The 27,438-nt window shown below is 32.7% G+C and overlaps 2 protein-coding genes across 2 annotated transcripts; both read right to left on the bottom strand.

Moving 5' to 3' along the window:
- Positions 1-321: 321 nt before the first annotated feature.
- Positions 322-16,636, bottom strand: LOC106053757 (DNA-directed RNA polymerase I subunit RPA49-like). Its single transcript, XM_013209371.2, has 12 exons — positions 16,535-16,636; positions 9,911-10,026; positions 9,645-9,721; positions 9,092-9,177; positions 8,848-8,900; positions 8,402-8,537; positions 7,500-7,601; positions 7,026-7,122; positions 6,339-6,478; positions 4,829-4,922; positions 3,898-4,020; positions 322-904 (listed from the first exon to the last, which is right to left on the bottom strand). The coding sequence occupies exons 1-12, from the start codon at positions 16,593-16,595 to the stop codon at positions 760-762; spliced, it is 1,230 nt and encodes a 409-aa protein (XP_013064825.2). The 5' UTR covers positions 16,596-16,636; the 3' UTR covers positions 322-759.
- Positions 16,637-19,357: 2,721 nt separating this feature from the next.
- On the bottom strand, positions 19,358-25,631 carry LOC106053756 (sarcoplasmic reticulum histidine-rich calcium-binding protein-like). Its single transcript, XM_013209370.2, has 6 exons — positions 25,485-25,631; positions 24,431-24,624; positions 22,798-22,866; positions 22,183-22,237; positions 20,966-21,002; positions 19,358-20,263 (listed from the first exon to the last, which is right to left on the bottom strand). The coding sequence occupies exons 2-6, from the start codon at positions 24,620-24,622 to the stop codon at positions 20,179-20,181; spliced, it is 438 nt and encodes a 145-aa protein (XP_013064824.2). The 5' UTR covers positions 24,623-24,624; positions 25,485-25,631; the 3' UTR covers positions 19,358-20,178.
- Between the last annotated feature and the right edge of the window lie 1,807 nt (positions 25,632-27,438).

The raw sequence follows: 27,438 nt of genomic DNA, 5'->3' as shown, positions 1-27,438 counted from the left end.
GGTAGATTATTCCTGCAGTGTTTAGATATAAGGCAGTGATTTTTGCTTTTGCTTTGTTTTTTCAAAAAGATTTTTTGTTTGGTTTGACAAACCCAGATAAAATTACATGAAACAAATGGGAGTGGTTGGTTATTTGCTAAAAACACACACACAAAGTCACACACAAACATTTGTCAGCTCATATAATACCAGTATAAACTTTGGCTTCTGATTGTAAGACAAATGTTTACACATTTTAAACATTTAAATTGTGCTCTCAATTGCAGCACTAACCATTAAAATATGATATATATATATATATGATGTTACCAGCCAAAAGCATAATGCGGGCATTTTCCTTAATCACATTTTCTTTTCTTTACCTTCCATATAACACAATAGGAAACATCTTTTATAATACTTTATATCAACAATTTACCTACAACAATAAAGATTTACACAACTAAGTGTGTAATAAAACAAACTAATTAAACTTATTATATTAATTATTATTAATAAAATACTTAAAATCAACATTTCACACTTTGCCTGAGGCAGTTCTAGTCACATATTATACAATGCAAAGGCAAAGTAGGAAATAAAGAAATCATTTTCTACTTTACCTGAAATCTTCAGGCATTCTAGACATTACCAAGGAATTATATAGAATGCAGGATTTGGCATTTTGCTGGTAACATATAAAGTTTTATATGTCAGTGAAGTCAACAAGCATACTATGCAATAAATCAAACTTATTTCAATATAATTCTTTTTTTTTTATTAAAATATTCTTTTCTTTTCAGACTTTCCTTTTATTTCTGGAAATTTTAACGGCACATTAAGTACAGCTATAAGGGCATCTCCTCCTTTCTGTCCTTTGGATCTTTTTAGAGTACATCCTAATGTAGTGGCATGTATTGACAGCCTGAAATATATAGACATATACAGTGGCATGTATAAACAGGCTTAAATATATAAATATGGACTAATGTAGTGGTAAAAAATAAAAGTATGCAGAGATACTGTGAAATAGGTACAAATTAATATGACATATTTTTAAACCAACTCTAAGACTAAGGTTGAGATTTTTCTTTTCTTTAATTTTTTTTCATCTAGCAGTTTTTTTGCTGAGCTCTAGTCTCTTTTATAGTCTGTGCCATGAAACAGTAAAGAATGTTTGTTCTCAGTTGTTTACCCACTGCCATACAGATAATACAGAGTGTTGGTTGTTGAGATAGCAGGGTTTGATGTGGTGAATTAAATTGGGTCAATAATAATAACAACCATCTTTATTATCCTTGAGGAAATTTGTCTTGCTATTGTGATTCACGGATAACAATACATTATCATAACATAAGCAGAAAATGAATCTTAGACTGATAGAAAATTCAGTGTGAAAATTTAACAGAAAATTACAGAGCATTAAATAGAAAGTTTCAGCCTATGCTTTCTTAAAAAAAGCTGAAACATTCTTTTGACTGGTTAGGCTTATTACAAGCCTAGACCTAACTCATATGTGCCTGGATAATGTTTATTGCTAAACATATAGTTTTATTATGATTGGTTGGCTGTGGAGTCCTTACTTCAACTTGGAAATCTGATTACATCAAGACATTTATAATTTCAGTTTGGTTTGCATAAAGTTTCCTCACCTTTCAGGGTTAGTAGCACTTTTCCATGACAAAATTTTAGGAGATTTTAGTTTTTTTAAGGATGAAATGTATGATGTGTGTGTGTGTGTTTCCTGTCCGTTTGTGTGATACATAGTAAAACACACACAAAAATAAGCATTTATCAAATCAATTATTGTTGTCTGATTTTAAAAATAATAAATATCTTGCCAATATGCCACAGAAACAATGTTATCAGCTGTGGTATGTCCACAGAAAATGTAATGAAAGTTATCTTTTAATCAACTAACAACTTGACTGTCATCCCAAAACCTCAACAACCATTTTTTTTTCAAAGATTTATTTGAAAACATTACAACTGGTCGCTATTCCATATTTTAAAATAACAAACATTCTTAGAGATGTCTTCATAATGTGTATTCTCTGTGATGGAAATGTACATTATTAGTTCCTATGTGTATCTTATAGATACTAGAGTCATGGTGTGCATTTGAGGTAATGTTTTATTCTTTTATTAGCTAACTTAAATCCTTCTCATAAACAGAGCCAGTAATATATAGGGCAATATTGGCCTATTTGAACGTTTAGTTGACATTTGCTTACTAAAAAATGGCTTTTGGATTGGGGGGGGGGGGGGGGGGGTTAGACCTATTCGCGTTTTTATTCCTAGCAGAATCTTTTCAACCATATAGTTTCCCTGGCTTTTACGAGTGAAATAATTTTTACTTTTCACAGCTGTATGCGAAGTATTATCTTCACTGAATTTACAGTAGATCTAGACTCTAGATCTAAGTCACTAAAATTCGCTGACTTTTCGGGGCTGTGAGAGAAATATCTTCACTATATATATTCTAGTGATTTAGCATAAATCTAGAGTCTAGATCAAAGTCACGAAAATTCGCGGACTTTTCACTGCTGTGTGAATATTATCCTTACTAAATTTACAGAAGATCTAGACTCTAAAGCTAATTCGCTAAAATTCGCTGACTTTAACTCTAAGTCACTAAAATTTGCTGACTTTTCGCGCTGTGTGTGAATTATCTTCACTGAACATACCGTAGATCTAGAGTCTAGATCTAAGTCACTAAAATTTGCTGACTTTTCGCGGCAGTAGGCCTATGCGAATTATCTTCACTGGATATACAGTAGATCTAGAGTCTAGATCTAACTCACTAAATTTGCGGTCTTTTCACTTCTTTGAGCTAATTATATTCACTATATATAGACTCTAAGTGATTTAGCGTAAATCTAGAATCTAGCATATTTCTAGAGTAATCTAGACATTAGATGTATCGAGATCATTAAATTGACTAAAATTCACGGAGTTTTCAGGTTAGGTGCGAATTATCTTCACTAGATCTAGCTTAGATCTAAATCTAGATACTATTACAGTTACAAGATAATAGCTAGATCTAGAAGATTTACCGACTTTCCACGCGAAGTCACTCTTACACTTACAACAAGAAGATTTTAGGTGCGGGAGGGCCCGGAGGGGTGTAGCCTACAAATTAGTCTGGTAATTGCTCTAATTATAGACAATAGTCACTACAGACTAGATCTAGCGCGTCTTTAGTGGTAACAATAAATGGAAACAAATATTTCTACGCTGACTTCAGAAAAATACTGCCAGGTGAAATGCTTGCTTGAGCCAAGGCCATCTTCAATCACGAGGTAGCGCTTCACAAGTGGGTGAAAGGCGGTGTAGACGTGTCACTGGTCAGCTCATTAACACAGCCAGCCCGTAAGGTCATGCGATCAGCATGCCTAGTTACGCTGTTGTTGTTTTTTCCACCCACATTTTTAGCAAGAAATAATCAAAATTATATTTTCAAAAAATTTATTGGGTAAAAATTTTAGGAGAGTGGGCAAAATTTTAGAAGACTTTCGGCAATTTTTAGGAGAATTTTAGGATTTTAGGAGACTTTTCATTTTTTAGGAGATTTTAGTTTTTAGGATCGCTACGAACCCTGCAGTCCGTAATATCACGCGATCAGAATGCCTAGTTACGCTGTTGTTTTTTTCCCCACACAGTTTTAGCAAGAAATAATCAAAATTATATTTTAAAAAAATATTGGGTAAAAATTTAGGAGAGTGGACACAATTTTAGGAGATTTTCGGCAATTTTTAGGAGAATTTTCATTTTTTAGGAGATTTTAGGAGCGCTACGAACCCTGTTTCATGTAGCTTTGCTATCAATTATTGATACTCCTGACTTCATGAGAAGAAGATCTTTTTTTACTAATGCTGAAATATGCCATGAATAAATGAATGTATACTAAGTTATTACCTTTTCTGTGCCAACTGAAGGTCTGTTGTTAAGGATCCCAGAGGTAAAGTGAATTGACTGAGTCTAAGGGATAACACTATGATGTAGGACAGAAGGAGATCTTTCATTCTGGATGGAACACATCTGTTAAAACAAGACAATACAAATAAGTGTTTATTCTCCAGTTATCACTATCAAATATTCTGTTACACAAACTCAATCACTATCAAATATTCTGTTACACAAACTCAAACGTGAGTCTCAACTATCAAATGTCACAATGCACGAACGTTTAGATGGTTATATACTCTTAAACAAGTTTGAATTTAGATTCAAGTATTTAACAAATAGTTCCTGAGCAAACAAATAGTTCCTGAGCTAAACATTTTTTATTTTAAACCCTTATTTTAAATTTCATTCTGCAAGATTTCAAATGTTATTATCTGGAAACATCACCTAAAAAAATTGTCCTTGCAAAACATGCATGGATTTTATATATATATTTTTTTTTTTGAGAAATAACACAAAAAAGAGTTGATGATACTGAACTATATAGGTGAACTCAATAGGGTGATAAGATCAGGTAAAGATGATCATAATAAAGATGTTTCTTACAACATAATAACAAATTACTAATAAATTTTCTGAATTTTGAAATGAGAGAATAGATTTTTTACAGGTATCTAAAAATACAACATATATAAAAAGGGGTATGGTTCCCAGTAGAACCTCTAAGTCCATAAGGTAGGTTAAGATCACCTAATTCTGCAGTTTACCACTTTGTGGATAGTACATCCTGGCTGGGTCAAATCATAAACCAAGAAAAAAATGGACAGTACCTACACTAGAACTTAAAAAATCAAAATGTTTGTTTTGAGATTTGAAGACAAACCAGTCCTTACAAACAAACAAAGAAAAAACATGTATTAATTGTAGAAATAAAACTACTGACCTTTTTGGTTTCTTATTGGGCTCTTTTATTTCTAATGTAAACACTTTCAGTATCTGATCTTTGACTGGACCAGGCCACTCTTTAGGAAGAGGAGCTGATTGACAAGAAAATACAAATTAACATTCACAAAACAGAATTCCTTTCTTTAGTATCACCCGGGGTGATAACATTTTAAAAAGCATATGCAACATTTATCCATGGAAGTGTACTTAACCAGTGCTTCTCTAGAGGGTGAAACTTATGTTACATCACAAACAAACAGTAACATGTAAAAAAAAATTATGAGAAACTCCATTATTTGGTATAGTAATTCTATTTTACTTATTCTAATAGTTTTTGATGCTCACTCTTTATTATTTCTTGCTATTTTCTCAATGACATCTAAAATTGCACCCATACAGTTGAATGTTGATAATAAATGTTGCCGATAGACTAAATTCTACTACACAAAATAGTCCATACCTACAAATAAACTATGACAGGTTTATTTCAATAATTAATAACTAAACCAATAAGTTTAAAAAATAAACAAAAGCACCAATTTGAGTGTCTATATTTCTTATAGACACTCAAATGGGTGCTTTTGTTTATTTTTTAAACTTAAAAACTTGTAAATATTTTTATACTTTGTTCCAGGATTTGTTTACTGTAGTTGACTGTTTGTTGTAGAAATCAGTGACTTTGATTACTTGATAAGTATCACCATATTTTATATACAAGTTCAACACATCCAAGACAAACAAATAGATCTAATAAATATATACTTAATTAAACCTTGGTAGGACTTCAACGTTTTGTTTTTTACAAATGGATGATTGTTGTAGTCAATAAAATTCATTGTCACTTTAACATCTCTACAATTAAACTGCTTCTTCAAATGCCAAATGAACTAATGTTATTTATTTTATTCTGCAATGTCATAATTCTGTGCGTCTCATCACAATTTCTACCATCGCTAACTAAAGTACACAGATCTATATTTAAACTACTCTGTACTCTAGTCAACACCCTAACAACTTACAACTATAACAAGTATATTCAATACCTTCAATAAAGTCATAATGACGATAGCTTTAATACCTACAACTAATTTATTAGTGACATCAAAACTACAGAAAGTATTTTTTTTTTATAATAATTCTCAAATGTAGCTAAATGGCCTAAACCTCCTAGCTACCTAATTGAGAGGGCTAGACCAGGAATTTTTTATTCAAGTTTGAACTCAAAGCAGAAAAGTGTTTGCTTAGCACCTAAAGGTAGCAAGGAAACCTCTCAGACACCCTACTGCACCTACATGCCACAAACAAGATAAGACCAGATCACTCTGTCATGCTAATGCTATAGTGATCATATTTGACAAGCTACAGCTATAGCATGTATGCACTACAAAAAACAGCAGGGTTTCTGTCCATGGCTTTTGCCAGAGAGTATTTGAGACTCTTAAGACCTCACTTAAATGGAGTTTGATGATGATGACAGCTAAAGCATATCAAGTACATTGAATACTTACTCTTTGTACGTAATTGATGAGCTTTCATCATAAATGTTTCCATCAGATATTGGAGATACAAGAGACACTGACACTGTGAAGTTCTGACATCTTCTCTCAAAGACAGTCTGTCCAAGTGATTCAATACTGTAGTGTAATACCTGCAGACATTCAAAGTTTTCTTCAAGACTTAGTGTGTAAATATACTATAGGAAAGAAACCTTTATGCACCCTACCTTAAGAATATAGATTTCAGAGTTCAATTGGTTACAACAAAACATATGCCTTCAAGTTAATAACTGTGCAGAGTACAATTTCAACTTTATAGCTTGATCAAACAAAACATCTTCTTTCAACTTTATAGCTTAATCAAACAAAACATCTTCCTTAATCAAACAAAACATCATCTTTCAACTTTAAAACTTGATCAAACAAAACATCTTCTTTCAACTTCACATTTCGCAAGTTAATTATTATTTAAGTTAACAAATTTTATCAGGTATTTAGTTCAGTTTGACTGTAAGAATGGAATTTATTATTTTATAGTGTAATAAAATATTTTCCTTAATAAATATTTTTTTAAAAAATTTTTGCTCTTATGAGTCCATTATTAAATAAAAGATTTTTTATTTGCATTTAAGTCTGGGAAAATAAAGTGTATAAAAGTCTGTAAATTGTGTGTTTTTACAAAATGGTAGGACAACTTACTTTTTTTCAGTTCTCCACGTGTTGACATCACTTTGTTTACAGTTGAAGAAATTTTCTGATTCTTTGGTCAGACTTGGAACAAGTTCAGGAGGAATAACTGTCAAACAAAAAACTATTTTGTAAATCTCAAAATGTTTTTGATACAAATGAAAAAACAACAACAAACAAACAACAGATTCTCAATAAAACTAGCAAGTAACAACAACAACAAAAAAAAAAAAATGCATAAATGAGTAAACTGTTCATTTTAGCAGAAAATTAAGAGCACACATATAGCCCTTGTTACGTCAATAAATGGAATGGTTACTTGACCTAGACAAGGCAAATTTAAAGTTGAAATTTTAAAAAATTCTTATTATGAACAATTAAATTAGGTCATGGACGCGTATAAAGCATAATTTTCTTTATAGTATATAATATCTGAACATTATGGAAAAGAAATGAAAACAGTTAAACATTGACTGGACATCTTACTTGTCTGTATCTTATAAACTTCATCTGGTGTTTTAGCATCAATATCATATGGTGGTATAGTGGAAATCTCAGTTTTCACAGACTCCACTGGCTCTGTGGTACCTTCAAAGAAAAATAGAAAAAAAAAGAAAAAAAACATAAACTGAAAATTGGTTTAAAGTATAAATATAAAATTGATAAGCTGCATTAATTTGTTTTGAGAATACTATGTTGATTAAATCCACCCAATCAATAGAGTATATTAAATAATTGCAATCATCTAATAAGAGAATTGAATGCATATATATATTTATATTAGGAAGCAAAAAAAAAATAGTTATAAGAGATTGGGAGATGACATGATGACAAAGTGGAGAGTATTTGATTGTTGGTCAAAAGATCCTGAGTTGAAACACTAGTGGATAGAAATAAATACTCATTCCTGCTCATCAAATAATATGTGGCAGATAATTTTAGTGGCAAATTAAAGTAGCTGGTAAATATGCTGACCTACTTAAAAGATGTTACAAAAAATTTGACCTGTTCAAGAGAGGGTTCTAGACATAGGGGGGCAGGGGAAGACAGAGAAGTATTTTAGCTTTAAATACAATATTTATTTTCAAAACTTAAAAACTTATTAAAGTAAGTCTTCAGTTTAAAAAAAAAAAAGTTTCTTTTAATGCCAAGAGGTCCATGAGGCAGGTTCAGAAATCAGTACGAGGCTTCTAAAACAGGTGTCAAATTTTTTTTTAACTTGATGCCTTCATCTCATTTCAGCCAGCATCTTGTTAGATTTTGTAAGTTATTTGTACAAGACTTTGCTTTTTTGTGTTCTAAACTTTGTATAACTAAATATTATGTTACACAACACTTTTTTTTTCTACGAGAAGATAAAATGTTTGTTATTCAATAAATCAATCAACCTGTTGTTTCTGTAGAAACTGTAACAATAGATTTTGTAGTGGCAGCAATCATTTCCTCATCCATTGTATTCTTGAGCCTCTTATTGACTGCCCTCTGACTCCTGCCTGAGCCAAACTCTCTAGTCAGTGCATCTTTCTAATAGAGTGAAATAGTCAACAGTGAAACATTTTTTAATTAACGGTATATAGTAAAATAGTTCATATTTAAAAGCACAATAAAACTTTTAATTTCAAAGTAACCTTAAAATGTTTTTATACTACTTTTATCAAACATAACATTAATTTGATTTTTGAATTAAAAAAAAAACAAAAACAAACAAAAAACAAGTATTCAAATTAACCCATAAGTTTAAAAAATAAAAATTTTACTTCTTTTTTTTAAATTTATCATAAACATTTTTTCAACTTGGTAAATTTAATAAAGATCAACAGTTGATAAAACTAACCTTTTGTTTATATGAGTGGGTAGCTGTATCAACTTCATCTTTGGAACTTTTATCTGAAAATTATTTAAGAATTAAATATGAAATATATATATTTTCAAATTGATATTGCCTCAAAGGTGCTTCAAGGTTCCTTAATCTATCTTTAATGTCAGAAAAAATTAGTTATGAGACAGACTATGCCTCTCTGCAGTCTGTTTCTAGATCTTCCAGAGACAAAACTTTGCTACTATGTAGAGTTAATCACCTTCAAGCCAAGGCTCCAGCTGAATCAAATGAGCAGGGATCACTTTAACTTTGTTACTCTTTTTATTGAAGATAGCAATGTGATAACTGAAGAAAAAAAAACATTTCTAGTATAAGTACAAGTTGTGATTCTATGTCAAATGTATTCATGTTGGGCATTGGATTGAAATGCTTTGTTAAGAAAGTCTTTTTTTTTCAATAGCAAAAAGAAACTTATAGAAACAAGTTTAATATTAAAGAATATGTGACATGTGACAAGAAAATCTGTATTGTCAGTATTTATAAACCATTATTTATCATTAATAGGGCTCAACAGTCACATGAAAAAGTGTTCCATGGGATGAACCATAGTCGTTATGACTGAAGAAGACCAGCACACAATTTAACAGTCATAAAGAATATAAAAAAAAAAGGTGCAATGTAAGTAATTTTTTTGAATATAAAAGCTAATGATGAGAGAAAGAAAGATTTAACATTTTTTAAATGTTCAACAAAAAAAAAAAAAAAAAAACAACATTAAAAACAAAATGTAATTAACAAAAAACAATTCTTACTCGCACGTTTTGGTTGAGAACCTGTCTGTATCACCATAATTTTTCCCTATATAGGTCATGGAGTTAATTTCAGCTTTCTAAAACATAAATAACATTGATAAAATCAAATATTAGTTGTTGTTTTTTTTTTACATGAAAAATTGAGTTTAAAAAAGAAGACAAATAGTGTAATTAACCATATTCTGAGAAACCAAAAAATTGAGCATATTTCTCTTAGTTAAAAGCCAAACATTTCAAATTATGTTGTTGTTTTTTTTAAATCTTACCACAATACATTTTTCGACATCACTTGCTTTGGAAACAGATGTATTTGCTTGTTTATAGCATCTTATGCTAAGATTGGACTTTTCCTGATCCTTTAATTTCCCATGGGAAAAACAAACTTAAAAGACAAAATTAGAAAAATACGATAAAGAAATAAAATTTCTTCTTGCTCAGAAAGTTATGATGTACCATAAAATAATACATATATATATAGTCAAGTCCCCAAAAAATAAAAATTTCTTAAATATACTAAAAGGAAAAAAAATAAATATATATATAGCTAATTCAATGAGCACCATCTCATACCCAAAATCAAATAGATCATATACTCATAGATACGAGACATGGATCAGATATACTAGATGTAAGAAGTTTCAGAGGAGCAAATGCTGACTCAGACCACCTACTAGTAAAAGCTAAACTTAGACAAAGAATAAATATCATACACAATTACCAAAGAAAGAGAGCACAGCAATTTCATCTAGTCAAAAATTCACAAAGGATCCACTTATGGCAGAAACTTGTAGAATTGCACTCCAAACACAACTAACAACTTTGGAAAAGGACAGTGAAAATAACATAAATGAACATTTGGAAATAATAAAGCATGCTATAAAAGAACAGCAGAAGAGGTAGTTGGATTTAAACAAAAGAACGAGAGAATGGGGTGGTACGATGATGACAATACAATGAAGCAAGAAGAAGGGCCACAAAAGTTGTAAGAAAGAAAAAATGGGAATGGGAAAAGTCAAAGATTATTTAAATCGAGGAACTAGCAAAGGAGGAGATATGAGAGGAATGTATATGAAAATTAAAGATGAAAAGAACGGATTTCAAGCTAGATCACACATGTGTCAGAACAAAGATGGTCAGCTTATTACAGAAAACAGCAGGGTCATTGAGAGATGGGCTGAATACTTTGAGAAGATCCTAAATACCACTGAAGATGGAGAAAATAGAGAATATGAACTGCTACGGGAAGACCTGACCCCTTAGTGAACCCAGCAACACTCATTGAAACATCAGAAATAATTAGGACCATGAAGAATCACAAAGCACCAGGAGAGGACCAAATTACAGCAGAACTAATTAAATATGGAGGGAAAGACTTACATTCCCAAATACACAGACCAATATCAAGAATTTGGGAAGAAGTAATACCAACAGAATGGGAAACGGCTCTTATAACCCCAATACACAAAAAAGAATCCAAGCTAAAGTGCTGTAATTACAGAGGAATCTCTCTACTAAATGTGACTTATAAGATCCTGTCTAGGCTTATAACTAAGAGGCTAGGAAAATACTTAGAAGAAATCCTAGGTGACTACCAATGTGGTTTCAGACCCAATAAATCCACAACCGATTACATCTTCACACTAAGATGTATACTAGAAAAATGCCATGAATACAACATACCAATCCACCAATTCTTTAGAGACTATAAAATGGCTTATAAATGACAGTATCAGAAGAAAATATCTATATGACACTCTACAGGATTTTGGAATACCTAACAAGCTGACAAGACTTATACATATGAACACTCACAGGAATTTAGAATTAAACGAGGATTAAGACAAGGTGACTCACTTTCTTGCATACTTTTCAATTTAACACAGGAGAGAGTTATAAGAAATATACACATAAACACAAGGGGAACTATTACTAACTACTTCAGGAGAGAAAACATGGGTCCACAACCAACAGGGACAATATACAGCCAACCTTTACAATACCTTGCTTATGCAGATGACATTGCCTTTGTCAGGGGGAGGTATGGTAAGAATGAATGTTACTTTGATATTTTGGTATGATAGTTATATCCCTTTGTTTAGGTACTCCCAGTCCCAGGTTATGAATGTGAATAGTGTTGCATGTGTTATAAACTGAATGATTTAGTCTTCGTTGAATGTGCGAGAGTGTGTTAAGTTAGTGAGGTCTTGTTCCCGGTCCAGGAAGGTTGGACATTTACTTCCTGGACTGGTGTTTTGTGTATTAAATATTTATTGAAGTTGATGTCATTATTTGTGCTCTATAGGATATTATCAAAGTATTAAAGTATCATTGTTATTTCATGGAAAGTATTATTGTTATTCATTGAGTTGAAGTTTATTTAGTAATAAGTAATTCTAATTGAGTGGATATCTGGAGTTAAAGTGTATCATGTAATAATTGTTCGTAATAGTAATAATCAAGTAAACCCCTAAGGAGCCAATTCGAGCCAAGCTAAGATTAGAACCCTAAGCCTTATTGGCACACTTATTGGGTAAAGAAACCCCTGACATTGCTAGAGCCTTCACACAACTAGAAGAAGCATCTCGACCAGCAGGACTTGAGGTCAATGATAGTAAAACCAAGTACATCGCGATGACAAGAGACAATCAAACAGAGGGACAATATAAAAATCAAAGACCATGAATTTGAAAATGTCCAAACTTTCAAATATCTAGGAAATACATTGATTTAAAAAATGACCTACTTACAGAAATAAAGGAAATAATAGCAGGAGGCAACAGCACCCATCATTTACTTAAGAGTAAAACAATATCAAGGAAAACCAAGAAAATAATATACAAAACCATAATAAAACCAGAAGCAATGTATGCAAGTGAGACCTGGACACTGACTAAGACATCTGAAAATTTACTAAATACTTGGGAAATGAAAAATTCTGAGGAAAATCTATGGTGCTATACAGGATGAAACAGGGTGGAGGGCACACACTATATCAATTGTATGAAGACCCACCAATAAAGACCGAAATAAAAAAAGAACAGACTACGTTGGGCAGGTCACCTTGAAAGAATGTCAGATAAAAGAGGAGCAAAAATTGTATACAGGCAAAACCCAAAGGCAGACCCCGAATGCAATGGATTGATGATGTGGAAGCAGATCTGCAACAGTTTGGGGTTAGGGCATAGAGAAGAAAGGCCCAGGAGAGATCTGAATGGAAGGATGTGTTGAAGCAGGCTGTAGCGCCACTGGAATGGATGGATAGTAGTCTCTAGTCTAAGTCCAGTCTAGAATAGTCTAGAAGTAGAGTCTAGCTCTATTACTATTAGACAATTAGTATTGCCTTTGCCTTTAACAAACTACTTATTTAAGTTTTTAAGACTTTTTTTTTTACTAGACTAAGAGTAAGACTAATACTCTACTACTACTCTAGTTCTAAGTAGATTCTTATCTTAGTGTCTGACTGTTACTGTTAGTTACAATATACAATATTTATATGATTCTAGAATCTAGGTCAATCTACTTATCTAGGTCTAGACTTAATCTAGATCTAGTCTAGACTGTCTAGACTAGAGTCTAGACTCGGGTAATTTAGATTAGACCTAGATTTAGAATATAATTGTAATTTGTCTTGTAATTTTATAATTTTTATAACTATAGATTAGATAGTCTAACTAAGACACTAAGTCATTTTAAATTTAGTTTGAACATCAACTCAACCTTAGTAGTAACTAGATCTAGATCTAGAGTAACTTACATCTATCGAACACCTTCGTTTTAAGGTACTTATCGAAAACCCCATTGTATTTTTTAAAATTCTCATTTATTTCGATGATTATGACGAAATTAGTCCATTCCTATTGTGCATCGTCCATTTCTTTATAGTTAAGTTATATTAAGTTTCATTTTCACCCGAGGATCATTTTTTACTTATATTCAAAGTGCATTGGTAATATTGGTATAAAAATTCACTTTTTTTGACCTCTTGGGAAGAGTGAAGTGAGTCTCGGGTTAAGGGTATTTTTTAATGCCAATGATGCTTCAGCTCAACAAAACCTACATAATACGCTTCTAATTAGGCTGAGAAATTTAAAGTGTCCTTTGCTACCTAAACATGAAAATTGAGGTTTAAAAAGGGGGTGTTCGATAATAGCTGTTTTTATATAAGCAATCTCAGCTTCGTAAGATATCGAACACCATTTTAATGTTAAAATAAACATCAAAAGGATATAACCCAAAGAAGACAAAATATTCTAATTATATATTTTTTAATTGTTATTTTTTTAAATAATGTAATGCAAAGTACATATATAAATTACCCATGTGTTACAATTTGTATCAGCTTTTTGTGGTTTACCGTAAATGTGCTATATTTTTCTAAGTAAATAGATTTACATCGATATGCACTAATTGTACCCATTTTAAAAGCTTGATTTTATGACACATATAGTTTGATGCTATTATCATCGTTGTGATATCATAGGAACAATGGATTTAGAATATAACACAGGAACAATGGATTTAAAATATAACACAGGAACAATGAATTTAGAATATATCCAGTTGTGTTTTTTATTCAGATGCCCCATTCTATTAACTTCTGAATTATGTGTTATAAACAAATACCTAAAGCGCATGTGCTTGATGTGAAGAGATATTAATAAAACGAAAGGGCTAAGGGGGAGGTATAGAATGTAGATATGGTATTTTGAAATAAAAATGTCTTTGGTAGGTAAAAAAAAAAAGGGGGGGGGGGGGGGAGAGAGAAACAGTCACTGTATCAAGAGATCATCAATAATTGATCGACCATTAAAATGTGACGTCAGCTTCAAATACATAGTCAGTTGTGCTTCTCCTCTAGACGTGTCGTGTGGCGCAGGGTCTATAAAATTATATATATATATATATATATATATTGTTATAAACCTGGTGGTGGCACAGATGGGGGTGGTGTGTGTGTGTTTGTAGTCAGCCAACGCCAATCGCCCCAGGCCAGCGCTAGATGAGCGGTCGAGCGTGACGAGTTACGACGGTCAGCCGAGACGAGTTTCAACATGACGGTTCGGGAAGGATCGGCGTCGTGAACACAGCTCAGGAGCGTCAGGAGAATTGTAGTCATCTGACCACCCAGAATGGTCGAGCGACGTTCTGTCCGGTTCTAGAAGGCCAACAGGGACCCTATATAAAGAGCAAAGGTATCAGAGACGAGCCAGTCACAACTTCCCGATCTACAGTTCGTTACAACGTCTCAGTACCAGTCCGAGACGAGACAGAGAGAGACCAGTGCAAGACTTGATACGGCGGAACGGTGTTATCGGAGAGATATTTGTTATCGCAGAGATATTTGTACAGTCTTGTGTTACGTGCTGCCAATTGTACAGTGTTGACTGTTATTTATTGACATTAAACTATTACGTTATTTTGAAGCCCAGAGTTGTCAAGTTCTTTAAGTTGGTGGTGTCGTTTAGTGTCATTTGCAGCGAGCCTGGATAGGGAGATTCGTAACAATATATATGTATATATATATATATATTACCATAAAGTATGATAAAGCTCATAATGCGCTACAAAGACACTCCTTTGAAACATCACAAATACTCAAAATAATAACAATAACACATTTAACCACTCTCTTATTCTGCCTACACCCCCTTACCCGCGCTTTCTTCTTACGCAATTCCACTCTCCAACATTCACACTTTTTTAGTGCAAAGTAACAATGTAAATTTCAAGACTCAATCCAAACGCAGCCACCAGACTAACACACAACAAAAAAAAAAATGGTCAGTGATAGCCCAACACACAGGTGTAAACCAGGCCACCAACACAGCCCCAAAACATTGTTCAAGTTGTAGTAAGAACAATGTTCAAGGGAAAGGGGGAGGATCCATCATTCGAGTACCTACGGTCAAGCCGCTAATTAGGTCACAAACACTAGGCGTGCTCTAAAATACGGTGGTTTTTTTTGGTCAACCAGGTGGTTTAGGGAGGGCGGATCTATCTACATCTATAGGTAACACAGCTCGCAAGCTACCATAGCTTTTCAGCACCCCCCCCCTTCCCCGCCCAGATCGAAAAATATCTAGCACTGACTTTTGGGCTGTTACATACGCTGAGCATGCTAGATCAGCGGCTAGTTACGTAGGGTCGCGTACCGTATGTTTTGTTTTTAGGTCAACCAAGTCGGTCCAAGTAAACTGTTGTGTCCTGCAATGACTTGGGGAGGGCGAGATTATCTATTGGCTACCAAAGCTTATTAACCTCTCCCTCAAATAAATAATATCTGGATTTAATTTATTAATGGCCTTATGTCTCAAAATAGCTTAGACCTAAATAAGTACTACGGTGATGTGTTACTGGGCTTAGCACCGTGAGTTTCTAAGCAGAGCTGATCAGTGATAGATTCCTTCGATGTGGACCATATGAAAATGACTAAAATCTGTCTGTCTTGACATGGCGTAAAAAGAAAATTATATAAATATAAAAAAATATTTTAAAACACCATACTTCTTGTGTGTTCGATAAGTTTTTAATATGTTTGATAAGATAAAGGTAAAACAGTGTTCGATAATTTAAGCTTTTGAAATCATCGACCTGACCCACTTTAACATCAAATATAACTTTAACATCAAATATAAGTTTAACTTTGAGTAGTAATAGAATAAAACATGTCTACTTTTTAAGAAAAATGGATGAGGAGTTCATAGAGATACAATCAGTTTTTTTCTAGGTCTAATTTTTACGGAGATACACAAATTCAAACATAAAAATTGTCGGCGAATGAGCTTAACTTGTTCGATAAACGTAAGTTACTCTAGAGATCTAAAGTGATTAAAAGTCACTAAAAGTCACTTAAGACTAAAGTGACTAAAGTAAACTGGGTCTAAACTTACTTGCTTTGACACTTTGATTTTCATGATTTTTATTTACTACTTCAAATGTAGGAGTAGGCATTTTTTAACTGGATCTAGATACTATATTTTAAAACTGTGTAGTTCTAGATTCTAAATTAAATGTATATATGTTACATATGTATAGACAACTATAGATGTAGAGTCTACATCAACATTAACATGAATGATGATGAATAACAAAGTTAAAACATGCAATACTAATTTTCGTTTCGCATAATCTAATGCTACTGAATTTTGTACCAACCACTCATCGACAACTTTGTGACCCCATACCTATATATATATATATATATTTCTATACTAACGATCTACTTATATAGGTTTGCACCCCTACAGTTTTGATATCCCCTCCCAATCATCCTTATTCTCTATTAAAATTGTGTAGCTAGATCTAGAAGGATCGATAACGATCATTTCAAACATCTATTATGTCTGCAAGTTAAAAATATAGTTTCAACCATGGGCGTAGCTTGTTGAGACTTTGACAAATGTTTGTATCTAGTTTAAAAGTTTAAGCCTGATTTAGTGTGTGGCTCAGTATTATAATGTAACAGTAACAGTTCTTACTATACAGTATAATACAGGCTCTCAGCAAACTGCACCACACGACACTACCAACTTAAATGACTTGACAACTCAGGTTTCCAAAATCATGTATATGATATCAGTTAAAAGAACAAAGTAGATGTGTTTCAAGATCAAGTCTATTGTAAAGCGTATATTTAAAATTTCATAAGGCCTTTATTAATAACTGTTTTAATGACTTGCTGAACGAAATATTCCAAAGATATCTATTAATATACAAACGAACTGAAATATGATTACATTTCCTCAATCCCAAAATGCATCTGAAATGCTTACATTTTGGTGGTCATTACTATGTGAACATTTTGCAGAACTAAGATCAACATACAGATGCACAAAAACATTTTCATCAATGAAAATGATCAAGAACAAACTTGATTTGCAAGTGTCAGATTCCAATTTGAAGAACTGTATTCACTTACGAATGTAACTCATGATATTACAGATTTGGTGAAAGCAAAATGAAAAAGTCTCTTTAATGATGGTGGTGTTATCTACGAGATATTATTTGTTTTATCTACGACTGCTAACAGTGTTCACATATTATTAGTTGCACATTTAGAAATAATCAAAATTATCAAATACTTTTAAATTTAAGACTAACAGGAGGTAAACGTGTGTACATTACATCTGAATTACAAGGAAAACAAATTGGCACACGGGAGGAAAAAGTTGGCCACCATCCAGCGTATTGCAAGTTTTAAGAACGACAGATGATCTAGAGGCATGAAAGAGTAAAGACGTGTTTTTGTTGTGAGTTAGATTTTGTTTAAATACCGGTATCAGTGTATTTCATTATCATAAAATGTATTTCTCAACTCAAGTTATTGTTTTTGTACACAAGAGAAGTTATTCACTTACTTATTTAAAATTATTTAACCTAGCTGTTTGGAGCCACAAGTCAACTTGCAACAGATTACATAAATTTATAGATTATATTGTGTGTGCAAAGAAAAACAAAATGGAAAGAACATGTCCTCCCCAAATCCTCTGAAAAAAAAAAATCCTGGCTACGCACAATTGAACAAGGTACTTAACTTGCTACCATTAACCAAAGTAGGCCACTACCATTGTGTCCAGGTTCATTTAATTGTCAGTTTAACTACTGATAACTTTTTACAGTTTATAGATTACCCTAGCCATAATAAATGTTTTGGCACAAAATGTATGCTCAATAATGAATACTAATTTATTATATAACCTTTAAAACAAAGTAAAATACTAATACTTTAACTTAAAGTAAACTTAAAGCCATTTATTGTCTAGTTTAACATTTTAATTGCAAATGTATCAAGTAATTTTGGCAAATGTTTGTAGCTAGTTTTAAAAGTTTTAAGCCTGATTTAGTGTGTGGCTCAGTAATATATTGTTCTCACTATTCAGGCTCTCTGCAAACTGCACTCTACCAACTCAGCTCTTCAAAATAATGTATGTTTATGTGCAATAAATCACAGCCAATATTGTACAATTGGCAACACGTAACACTGACTGTACAAATGTTCTGCCTTGGATATCTGAACCGCCTTATCAACTCTGTACTGTTGTAGCAAGAACTCTACTGGCTTCTCTATACCTTGTTGAACTTTAGTCATAACATATAGAATCTTACATTGAGAAGTTGTGACTCACTTGACATCGCTCTTTATATAGGGCCCCAAAAGGTCTTCTAGTCCCTGCTCGTCAAGGTTGACCGCTCATTTAGCACTGGCCTGGGGCGATTCGTATCTGCTGACTACACAAACACCACTTCCCCAATCCGCACCACCACCAGGGTTATAACCAATGCTTTTTTTGTGATGGTACGCACCGGTACGTGTACTGGCACCTTTTTCAATGTGGGGAAAAAATTATTACTTTTCTTGTATTTTAACGTCTATTATTAATTTATTAGTAGTTAATAGTTAGGCAATCCATCACAGAGTACTGGCACCTATTTCTTTACAAAAAAAAAAAGCATTGGTTATAACAATATGTTACAATGTATCTTAATTTCACTCTCATATCCAACCAAAACCTTTAGATTCTTGTGTCTAGGTTTCAATCTAATGAATGAAGTTGTTTGTTTCAACAAGATAGGTTTGACGACGAAAGAACAAAATTTACACACACAAAAAAAGGCCTTTTATGACTTAAAAGTAGCATATTTGTTAAAACCTAGCTAGTTACTTTGAATTTTAAGAAAATAATATTTTAAACAAAATTAATAAAACATGCAAGACAAAATTTTATAATTTATTAAATACAACACAAAATACATCATAATTTGAATTTGCTTTTTTAAATCAAGTTTTTTAAATGCAAAATCCTTACGATTTAAATGAAAACCAAATTTATTTTTCAATATAAAATCAACATGATCTTAAAAACTAGACAAATATTTGCAAGCCAGAAAAAACACTTTAAAAAAACAGTTTTAAAAAATTCAACAAAACAAATTAAGTTAATGTTGACCAAGCTTGATTCAACATGGTACAAGTTGATGATAAATAGTGGAATGTTTAACAATGGATGACCATTACACTTCATCAACATACATACACACATACACACAAATGTGTGACTTGAGAAAATGCTTAGTGCATTCTATGTCCATCACACCCTACAGTTAAGGACAGAGCTGGAACTTGAAAACAATAATCCAGACACATCAACACATGCTATGTGCGCCTAAATGTATATGAAACAAAGGTCAATTTTGACGTTGAAAAAAAACAACAACGTTGTTTAGTTATGTACATCACTAAGTTGTGCATAATGATATAAAATACAAAATTATATTTGACCTACACTTGAAATTGAAACAAAATATTACCATGTGGAATTTTGTTGTAGTTGTAAAGAAATATGTACATTTGATCTCAGGAGTAAAAATTATATTTCATACCGAATATAACATAAAAATAAAATACCTAATATACGGTAATAATCTTTTAAATTCCAGGCAGAATTTGATAGTACACAATTTAAATTAATAACAAAACAAAATATCATGTATAAAAATAATTTGTAAAAATACTACAGTATTCCATTCCAGTCTTCTAAAGCTCATCTTTTCTCTTGATCCAGTCTTTGACTGAGTCAATATCTCCATCTACTTCTTCCTTGTTAAATGTCGGTAGAGAGCTAAAAATACATTTCAAATATTCTAGTGAGGCAGTAATTTATTTACATTATTACTTTTGTAAAAAATAAAATTAAGCACACAGACCATTTCCTTTCAACATAATCTAGAACATTTAGCAAGCTTATGCTAATCATACAGTAACAAGATTTTTATTTATACTTGAATGAGAGATATTTTAAGTGATAGCTTTATAGCACACCAGATGTAAATAATGGTTTAATGATGCTTTAGATTTAATTTTAACTAATAACGACCCTCCAATGTTTGGTTTGTATGGTTTGATATACCCAGTATGTATTTAATAGTATATATTATAATAAGTATATGAGCTTTGATACTTAACAGAACAAGAATTCCCCAAATTATTTTTCCAACATTTAGAAAATGGCTTATTGATATGAAAATTAATATTATTGGAATTTTTAATGACATTCTTTATTGAAATCTTTGACTGGCAATATTATCTTAATCAATGAAGCTTTTTAAAAAGAAATGGTCAAAGAAAGAGTCCAATAGGACTGATGAATTACAGGATCAAGGTTTCCATTTTAAGGGTTTATTTTTCATTTTAAGCATTGAAAGAAACAAGAGATCTTAAAAAGCTTTAAATAACTTCTTTTAATCTTATGTGCATCTCAAATTTGGTACCACCAACAATGATTAATTTTTCCAATTAAAAAAAATGCAGGCAAATTACTCACTTAACAATAGCACCAGAAACTCGATCTAAAATACCACCTGAAAGGAAAAAAATATATATATTGTAATAACCTTAAAGCCAAATAAATCAAACCACAATTGGTTAAATTGTAGAACAATTATCACTGATTCCCAACCTAGCTTGAATCAAATATGGTTAGATGGTTAAATTTAGCTAATATATCAAACCACAATAGGTTAAATTGTAGAACAATTATCACTGATTCCCAACCTAGCTTGAATCAAATATGGTTAGATGGTTAAATTTAGCTATACTAATCATTGGTTTACAACCTAACTTGAATCAAGTATGGTTAGATATTTAAATTGTAGAATACTAATCAATGATTCACAAGGAGCAAACCTAGCTTGAATCAAGTACGGTTAGATAAATGCAGAACATCTAACAACATTTTTATCACCTCAAAATTTTCACTGAGATTTAATAACATTAAATGTCAAGATATGCAAATGTCAACCACCAACACTTTGAAGAGCATCAATATATTGAAACACCTCCCAAGCATAGGATTTGATTTTGCCAATACCAGTGTGAAAGAAAAAAAAAAGCTGATGCTTTACAGTATATTTAAGCACCACAATGACAAGATGGTGACAGACAATTTTGTTCTATTTAATGCATGTAAGATGTGCTGAATCAAGTGTCAAGTGAGAAATTGACAATATTTTGTAACGTCTTAACTTTAACTGTCACTAGTACAATTTTTTATTTTTACAGTTGTCAAGTTTGAGACATTTCTTCCACATAATTTTGTTAAGTCAAAGCTTTGAATGTCTGCAGCTAATAAAAAAATGGTACCATCAAAAAAAAAAATATAGAAAACCAAAAATAAGCCATGAAAGTAAATAATAAGTTAAACTGAAAATTGAGCCAACCAAAGACTTGTATTCACAAGCATGTTGCACTCAATGTAATGTTTGTTGGAACAACTGAAGCATGATTATGTCTCAAGGGACAGGCATCTGATGAGCAACAACTTTAGGTACCGGTACCAGTAGTTTATGGAAAGTCAATCTTAGCACATACAAGGGTGCGAGTTGTAGGATTCAGTTTTTACTGTACACAATATTTTCTATGAAAATATCAGGTATTGAAAATATGATGAAATCAAACCTATCTCTGATATTTATGTGAAAATGGGGTAAATAGTTAATGTAATAAATGCTAACTACTATATAACATACTAGTTCAACTTACCTGCAGTACATACAGTATCACAGAAAGCATCACAGAGATAGCAGAACTTGCAATACTGGTATTAAAAAACAAATATTCACAAGATAAAAATTTGAATGAATCATATACATTTTTAATCTATGTTGATTAACTATTTAACAGGGGCATGATAGCAAGTGCTTCTGAACAAATGGGCCTAAAAAAGATTGGTAAAGAGGATTTTTTAACTTCAGGATCTCTTACAACTCTAATGGGTACCTGAAATTAGTTGGGGAAAGTATAATAATGCACTGAAATGCCCAGTCACATCACAACAGTTATATGAATGCTAGCTTTAACATTGTTTTCCTTAGTGACACAATGTTTGAAACAACCTAAACCATCTTTAGAGCAGAGAGTAGAGATGGTAAGAGAGAGGAGCATGAGGGAAAGAGGGGTCAGTAGGTCAACTATAAAAGGATCAGGAAACAAAGTGGGAAAGGGTCGAGACAAAAGACAAGGGAAAATGAGGGAATAAAATAGAGAGGGGGAAACTAAGGGGACTGGAACGTCACCTTGGATACATAAATGTATATACTGGTAGTGTAAAAAAAGAAAACAACTGATTATTTAAAGAGATTGAGGAATACATAATACCTTGCACATTTTGCAATTGGGTTTAGATTTGCTGGTCTCACATGGACAGTCTGAACACAATTTACAGAACTGTAAACAAAAAAATAAATTAGAAAAATTAAGATATTTTTATTTCAATTCAATCCTAGTATTCCTTTTATCTGGAACCAAGCTTCACAATCCATTTCACTTGCTCTATTATTGAGACTTACTTTTCTTTATTACTTTTTTCCTTCCAACAATTATTTTGTGATGTTGAATTACATAGAAATGTACATTAGCCTTTTATTTCAATCAAATGCTTTACATTTACTTTTATAACATACTGCATAGAGTAAACCTTCTTTACAAATTTTAAAGAAAAAAGAATTATAAATATCATCATATTTAAAACTATTGTAAAACCAGACAAATACAATCATGGCTTAACCTTGTCATGACAGCAAATGTACTGACCCTTTACTTGGACTAACACTAACATAATAAAGAATGTCTTTTTTATGAGGCGCTCATTAAATCTCTTCAATAGAGCACCCTGGTCTCAGAGCCATACAAAAGGCTCCTTGAATGCTTCCACCAAAGGTGCGTTCGCTCCATAATGGGCATACGCTGGCAAAACTACATTACAAACAACTATAAGGCTGGTGTGGACAGTGTAGAAGCACTAATTACCATTTGACAGCTGTGCTGGGTTCAACACTTATCCTACATGGGAGATGACTGCATGCCAAAGGCAATCTTCTTAGGTGAGCTTAAAAGAGGGTAGTGTAATAGAGGTGCCCACCATAAGCGCTATATGGATCAACTCAGGTGCCAACTTGCCCTCACTGACAGAGGAAAGTGGCTGGCATCAGATGGCCTCTGAAGATACAGTTCGAGAGCTTTTACTAAGACTGCGGGACACACATTTGAGACCCAAAGAAAAGCCTGTATTGAAGACAGCACAGAGAATGAAAAAAACAACAACATATAAACCACTGGTAGACAATGGCTTTGTCTGCATAAGATTCAGAAAAATATGCAGGTTGAAACTGAGTTAGCATAGTCATGTGAAACACTGCACTCATCCTTAATCTTCGGAATCAAAGACATTGACACTATTATTATTATAATTATTTATCTAATAATAAATGAAATTAAGTAGATAAAATGTCTACATTATTTTGTAGATCTACTCTTCTATTTCCCAGATAAAAAATGCTTCTATATACGGTAGATTTAATTTGTAACACAATCAATGCTGCAGAATAGGAAATGACATTAAGGCCAAACCTCTCCCATCTCTCAACTATATGTAAAGCTAATATTTTACACTGTTAAAAGTCTGTGTGTAAACTAAATTTCACTGTATAAAAATTTTTTTGAAAAATACATTTAAAAAGGTTTAAGCTACATTATGCTCAAAGTAGACAGTGACATGCCGTGTTATGCTAATTGAAAAGCTGAGAATAATAAGGAGACAGAGAAGAACAAATAAACAGAGGAGAAGCGTAGCATTGTGCTGCAAAAAAAAAATAATAATTTTTAATTAAAAAACACCTAAGTAGGTCATTTGGGGGTGTTTCTCCTGACCAAAGATAAAAAAGGCTTTCTCTTAATAATCATACAATCAGATAGCGAAGCACAAATTATTTATAAAATATGTTCCTTTTACCTCACAATAAGAGCAATAAGAACAGACTGAACCCTTAGCATATTCTACTTTGGCTGGATCCACAACTTCTTCCTCATTGCCTGTTGTACTCTCTTCAACTTCCTTTTCATCTTTAACATCTGCCTCTACTTCAGATGAAACTAGAGCGAAGGAGTACAGAACAACTAAGCAGATTGCTGTAAATATCTTCATGGCTGAAAATATAAAAGACTGATTTGTATTCACTAAATTAGAAATAACTATTATCTTACTAGTGTTACGGTACTAGAGAAACCTTTAAGTTTTCTACAATGATAAAAACAGTCACACAAATATAGTTAAAGAATAAGCATGACTGTAAAAAAAAATGAATTAACAAAATTGTTATTGCATATAAATGTCTACAAACAATCCTGTATTAGTATATATATACTCTATATATATATATATATAAAATTTGTATTATATTGTAAATAGAATCTTCAATCTAGACTACATTTGAGTATATATCTTTTAAAAGTTTATAATATCTTAATCTAGATCTACAATATAATATAATATTATAATTATAATAATCTAGAATCTAGACTAGATCAACTAGTAGATCTCTACGACATCATGATATATCATAGTATACTATGATATACCGGTACATGATAATGATGATATGAATGACATGATTATTATGATCATTTGAATTTGATGATAGTGATTAAGTGATAGCATTGATACATCATCATCATCATTATGACATTATGATTGAGATCTAATCTTGAGTCTTTAGAAATGATTATGTCTATGTCATTAACATTATCAATAATCATCTGATCTACTAACTGTCTATGTCACTAAGACTCAAGACTTAGACTCACTATGAATCTAGTGAATAGTTAAGTATAACTTTAATTAATACTAAATTAACTAAATAGTTTTACGCCAATATACGGTACGGTATGAATAGTATGATCTAGTCTAGATGATTTTAGTAGATCATCTGGATCTAATCTAAATGTACATCTAGATCAAAATCTAATCTAGATTCGTTATAGATTCTATAAAATACTCAATTACTCACTAGAACTAGATAGAGTCTATCTAATGAGATGAATATACTATTGAGTGTTGTTAACCAGCGAATCGGCCCGTTACAAGTTACAGAGTTACTGCACAAGGAAAGGCGATTTGATTGTCATCTAGTCAACGCAGTTCAAAATTATTTAAAACTAGTCGACCGGCGTAGTAGCATACGCCACTATTTTACAGGGCCATTACCTTAGGTTATTGCAACCCATGCAACCGCACTTGTATAGGACCCGCGCTAATTTTAGGTGTATAAATTATTAAATTTAACCATTTTATAACTTATAACAGATTTCCCGCGGCCTCCTGTCGATGTAACAGGAGGTCCTGGAAATCTCCTGAAATTGCAAAATATACGAAAAAGTCCTGGAAATATCCGGAAATTATTAAAATCTTTTGAAAACTCATACAAATCTCCTGTAATACATATACGAGAATTGTCATTTTGGGGTGTCATTCAATATGGAAAACGCCAATCCTCCGCGCGATAAAAAAAAACGGCATTATGCAATTCCCGCAATTGTGGTATCTAGTGAAGGAATAGCTTCTCGCGCCTCAAAGTAATGAAAAATTACTTGAGATCAACAATTCTCGTAGATATATTGTAATATTTGGTAATTCTTGCTATTGAGCGTGATCTATGTAGAAAATAGAATTGTTATGATATACTGTATGACTTCGCTTCACGCAGGACTCGTAAAGTAATTCTGTACGTAGTAAAGAATGAATGAAATGCAAAGACGAATTTATTTTGTAATACAAACTCTTAATTTTCACTTATTATCCGTATCCCTACACAAACTTGGACCTGCGAAATCCGTTTCGCATAGGGCTCTACAATGGCGAAGTCTGGCCCTGCTATTTAGTGATGGATGAATACTACTTCCCCCACCCCGCCACCCCTCTTTTTTTTTTCGCCTCTTAAATTACCTAGGATAACTCCTTCCGTCCGACTTGCAAAAATAAAAGAGTGATCTTTCCATGGTGTCCAAACTCTTGATCGTGCTCCGTGTCGCCTCGATAGTTAGGCTACTAACTACAGAGTAGATGACTCCCCCCCCCCCCTTTTTTTTTAACGTGAGGTAGAAATAAAAATAAAGTGATATTTTTTGGTTACAACGGTCCGGCCCTGCTATTTTGTGACTACGTGTCCCCCCCCCCCTTCCCCTCTTGATTTCTCGTGGACTATCCGCAGAAATAAGAGAGTGCATGATCTTTCCTTTACTTCTCGTTTAAACTGTTGAGGGAAGAAGAGGCTAGATCATGGGCGTAGCCAGGATTTTTTTTTCGGGGGGGGGGGTTAGGGGGGATTTTTCTCCCCTCCACCGCCAGCCCCCCTCGCGAAAAAAATATTAGTATATATGTGTGTGTGTGTACATAATCTTTATTACATTCTGACCATTCATTCTTACTTAACACGTTTATTGTGCCCTAGAATAGGTTCTTCCTGTAGTTAGTGGAAAAAATTGTTGACTCCCCGCCATTGACAGCAAGGGGGTCGGGGGGGGGGGGCGCTTGGAGCGCGAAGCCCGGCCGCCAAGCACTATTTCTGGTATTGAATGCCAACAAAATGCATATTCTGAGGTATCTACAGTGCATTTTCCTGCTATTAAAAAGTCTTATTTCAAAAACCTAATGTGCTATTCTTACTGACTTAGACCCTCCCGCGCCGTTCGGCGCATTTGCCGTCAAGCTGTTTCCATAAAAATCTGTCACTGGTAATGTCTTAAGCCTCTTCCCACCTGCTCTAAGGACCTCCATGAATGTGTGGCGCCAAGTTGTAGGCCCTACTAGGATGTCATCGCAACTCTTATTATGTGTAATTCATTTTGTCGGAGAACATGTCCCGCAAACCTCATGCGACGTTCTGTCACAATCTTACTAAGGGGTCGACTCCCAGTTCGGCATATTATAGGATTTCCTTGATTTAGACCCGATCTCAATAACTG

This window comes from Biomphalaria glabrata, chromosome 3 (assembly GCF_947242115.1).
Source record: "Biomphalaria glabrata chromosome 3, xgBioGlab47.1, whole genome shotgun sequence".
NCBI classification, from domain to species: Eukaryota; Metazoa; Mollusca; class Gastropoda; family Planorbidae; genus Biomphalaria; species Biomphalaria glabrata.
Note: the sequence above shows the minus strand (reverse complement) of the source record. Positions and strands in the feature narration are given on the sequence as shown.